The 3,646-nt window shown below is 33.2% G+C and overlaps 1 protein-coding gene across 2 annotated transcripts in view; it reads left to right on the top strand.

Annotated features, from left to right (window-relative positions):
• The window catches only part of LRFN5 (leucine rich repeat and fibronectin type III domain containing 5), a 161,050-nt gene that overhangs the window by 153,387 nt on the left and 4,017 nt on the right, over positions 1-3,646 (top strand). The window contains exon 4 of one of the 2 annotated variants that reach the window (XM_008585743.1): positions 877-920. The exons of the other annotated variant lie outside the window; for it this stretch is intronic. Within the exon in view, the coding sequence (XP_008583965.1) occupies positions 877-920 (44 nt within the window). The remainder of the gene's footprint in view (positions 1-876; positions 921-3,646) is intronic. 2 annotated transcript variants of the gene reach the window in all.

Raw genomic sequence — 3,646 nt, 5'->3', positions numbered from 1 at the left:
AGACGCCTAGTGTTTTTTGTTTGTTTTTGTTTTTGTTTTAATTGTTGTGTCACTTTTAAATCATTAGGAGTAATGGCTTACAATGACATTTTGAAAAGAAATGGAATGTGTGGTATGCAGGGATATGTAATGGTATTAAATATTTGTAGAAATGGGAGTAGACGCCTAGTGTTTTTTGTTTGTTTTTGTTTTTGTTTTAATTGTTGTGTCACTTTTAAATGATTGGGAGTAATGGCTTACAATGACATTTTGAAAAGAAATGAATGTGTGGTATGCAGGGATATGTAATGGTATTAAATATTTGTAGAAATGGGAGCATACATATGGACATTTTAAAGTAGAATGTTTGCATTTAGAACATTGTTTCACATAAAGATTAAATGGGTATGTGGTAAAACATGCTTTTGTTTGGGGTATGGGTATTAAATGATGGTTAATATTGTAAATGATTACTCCATGTGGTAAATACAGTTAAACCATGTTTCTTGCTTTGAATTCTTTTTTTCTTGATGTATATTTCCATATTAATCACATAAAACTATATAGTTGAAATGTTAACTGTGAGTAGGGAAAGTAAGTAGGAACCTGATTTTCTTTTTAAATTTTGGCAGGAAAAACACTCCATATTTAAAATATCTCATTTTAGTTACTAGAATGATACATTCTAAAACTTCTACCTTTATAGTATGATGTATCAGGAAGTAGCAATAAAGAACTATGAAATGTTATAAAAGTCGATTGCAATTAACCCAAGAACTGGTAAGTTAGAAAAAAAAAAGTTTGGATGAATCTTTTACCAAGATTTCAGTGAGTAGTGTTTTAGGTTCTGTTTCTTAAAAAATGAGTTGTTCATGACACTGAAAATTTTATTCCCAGATGCTTTGCTGACTAATGTTGACCAGATTGCCCAGGAAACACAGGTGAGATTCTTATTACTTGTCACATACTTCAACACTTAAGTGGGTACATTCTTTTATAAGTGAATTTTTAATTTTTGGTTTGCTAGTTTGTGTAATTTGTTGAAATTTTCCATCAAAACTTACTCGGAATGCTCAACAGTGCAGACTGAAGTTCAGTTTGGTTAAGTGAATTTCCAGTTCCTAAAGTTAGACGTTTTTCTGATTAACTGAATATTTCTGATTCATCCTGTAAGCAATAAAGGTGATACTAAGAATGCTGCTATTTGGCCACTCTTGTTATCAGGCATGATATAGTGCATTTTTACAAATATTTCCAAACATGAACGCAGTAGCTTGACAAAAATGAGTTTGCGCCTATCCTTCACCCCCACATCCTAATAGGGGCCGAGATGATACATATTCCTGGATGAAAACAGGTGAGCAGAAGTGTTTCACCATTATCTAAAATGAATGAAGCAGCTTTAAAATAGAGTAAGAGACTACACATGAAATACTCATGGTATTCCTTTTGTCAGGAACCAATTACTATTCTTGACTTTTTGTTTGTTTGTTTCTTTTTCTTTATTTTTTTCTTTTGAAGTTCCAAACAAGTATTTGATTCTTGCATTTTAAATGGACCAAAAAGTGTGTTTCCAGAGCTGAACAGCACTTTAGCAATCTGTTCAAACAGCTGGAAGCATCAGCCATTTGCTTGAGGTTTGGCACAGAAAAAATATTCTGCTTTTAAAAGTTGTAAAAAAGGCCACTGATTTATTTGTTTGTAGTAAAAATAGGGTCTTGTTTTTTTAACATTTCATATTCAAAAGAACAATAACTTGGTCAATCTTTCAGGGTTTTCCCTAAAGAATTCCATCCCCAAATCAAACAAAATGTTTTCATGCATCATTTGTTTACTGAATTAAGGATCCAATTCTTATGTTGCAAGAAAAGAACAGATGCCTCACTGGAAACAATCAATGGCACAATGTCTGGCACATGCTTTGTGTTCTGTTGTGTGTACTGAATTGACCTGCATGAAAGTACCTTGTTTCACCACCACTCCCTTTTTATTCTCTCTCTATCAATCTTAACTTCTCTCTCCCTACCCTTCACCTGTTTCTTTCTATCTCCCTCTCTTTTCCTCTTTTCAATCATTCCTTCCCTCCCTCCCTCTTTCCTCCTCCTCTTTCTTTTCTCTCTCTCTCTCTCTCCTCCATCTGTCTTTCAGTTTTAAAAGTTCATTTATCATGTGACTTTGGACATCCAGCTGAGCTGAAAATGAGGATACTTATAGAAAGAAATTAGGAAGTAGATGATTAATATATGAGAGGCACATTCCAGAATGGTGCTTACTGTTATGTCAAGATTTGGAATCAGGAGAGTCAATGTCTGAGTCATTTTTCAGTTAACAATTAAAAAAACTTCCCAAATAGTCACATTTCATGGGACATGTTATATATTATTGTGCTCATTTATTTATTTTACCACATTATTAGAAGTGGGATTTAGAGAAAGTAATCTCTTTGGGAGCCTTTGTATTACTAGAAATAGCACAGGATTTGACAATATAATAAATATGTAAGGTTTTTAATAATGACTTTTTTAAATCCTAAAACAGCATTAGTTATGGAAAATTTGGAAAATATGGTTAAATATTTTTAAAAGGTAAATGTAAATCACACAATTCACCACCTAGATACAAATACTCATAATCTGGTGTATAATATTTCAGTGATTAGCTCTTTCAATATGTGGTAAATTCATATGTGTATGAGAGTACTTCAAAAAGTTCATAGTAAAATAGAAGTAAAAGGTAATATGATAATATGAACTTTCCAAGAACTTTTTGAAGTACCTTCTTTGTGTATCTTTTGCATTAGATTTACATAGTGAATATATATGCAATACATCATTTTAAAAAACTTCATGCTGAGTCTTTCTTCAGTTCTCTTCATGAAATAAATGACTATGTCGTAATGTCATAGAAACCTTCCTTCCATACTTAGGCTAATTTTTTTTTCTATAAGCGTTAGCAAGCAAAACAAATCCACAGAGAATAATGCTAACAGGATTTAGTGGCAGTGCATCATTCACTCATTAGCCAGCTCCTAGATACATTTCTATTATCAGATTTAAGTTACCACATGACCTTAGTGTAAGTATTCCTGGTACTTGGTAAATGATTCCTGCTCTAGCAGGCCTGTCCTTTCTACAGCTGTCAGCAGGAACAAATAGTGGTGCCCCTTCTGAAGACCCTGTGACCTGTGCGCTCTTAGTCTTCTTATAGCCTTTCACACTGTCAGCAGCACTTTATCGTGTGTGAAGGAAGTGAGGTACAGAGTTGGCAGAGACCCCTCGTGATCACAGCTTGTCAGCTCTGTGTTCTGTAGCTAATCATACTGAAGTACTCGCCAAGGTGAATTTTTTCCAAGTGTAGAGACAATATATTTATTTCGCTTCTATTGGCCAGAATATGTCATATGCTGATTTTCTTCTACAGGAGCCTTACTGTATATGTCTAGAAATAGAGTAAGCTAGAAATATTTCAGTGTGTCCCATACAATTTTTCTTAAGATTCTAATCACACTAAGATGAATCAAGAACAAAGGGAAGAGGAATCGTGGATCAAATGAGTGATAATTACTGAACATGCAAACTGGCACTTACAAATAAAATTAACCTTATGTTTGTCAAAAATTTTTATCCTTAAAATGAACCCAGTTAAACAATAGATATGTCATATTTGG

The sequence above is a fragment of the Galeopterus variegatus genome, unplaced genomic scaffold (assembly GCF_000696425.1).
Source record: "Galeopterus variegatus unplaced genomic scaffold, G_variegatus-3.0.2 Scaffold3693, whole genome shotgun sequence".
Taxonomy (NCBI): Eukaryota; Metazoa; Chordata; class Mammalia; order Dermoptera; family Cynocephalidae; genus Galeopterus; species Galeopterus variegatus.
This window is presented reverse-complemented; position numbering and strand designations above follow the sequence as displayed.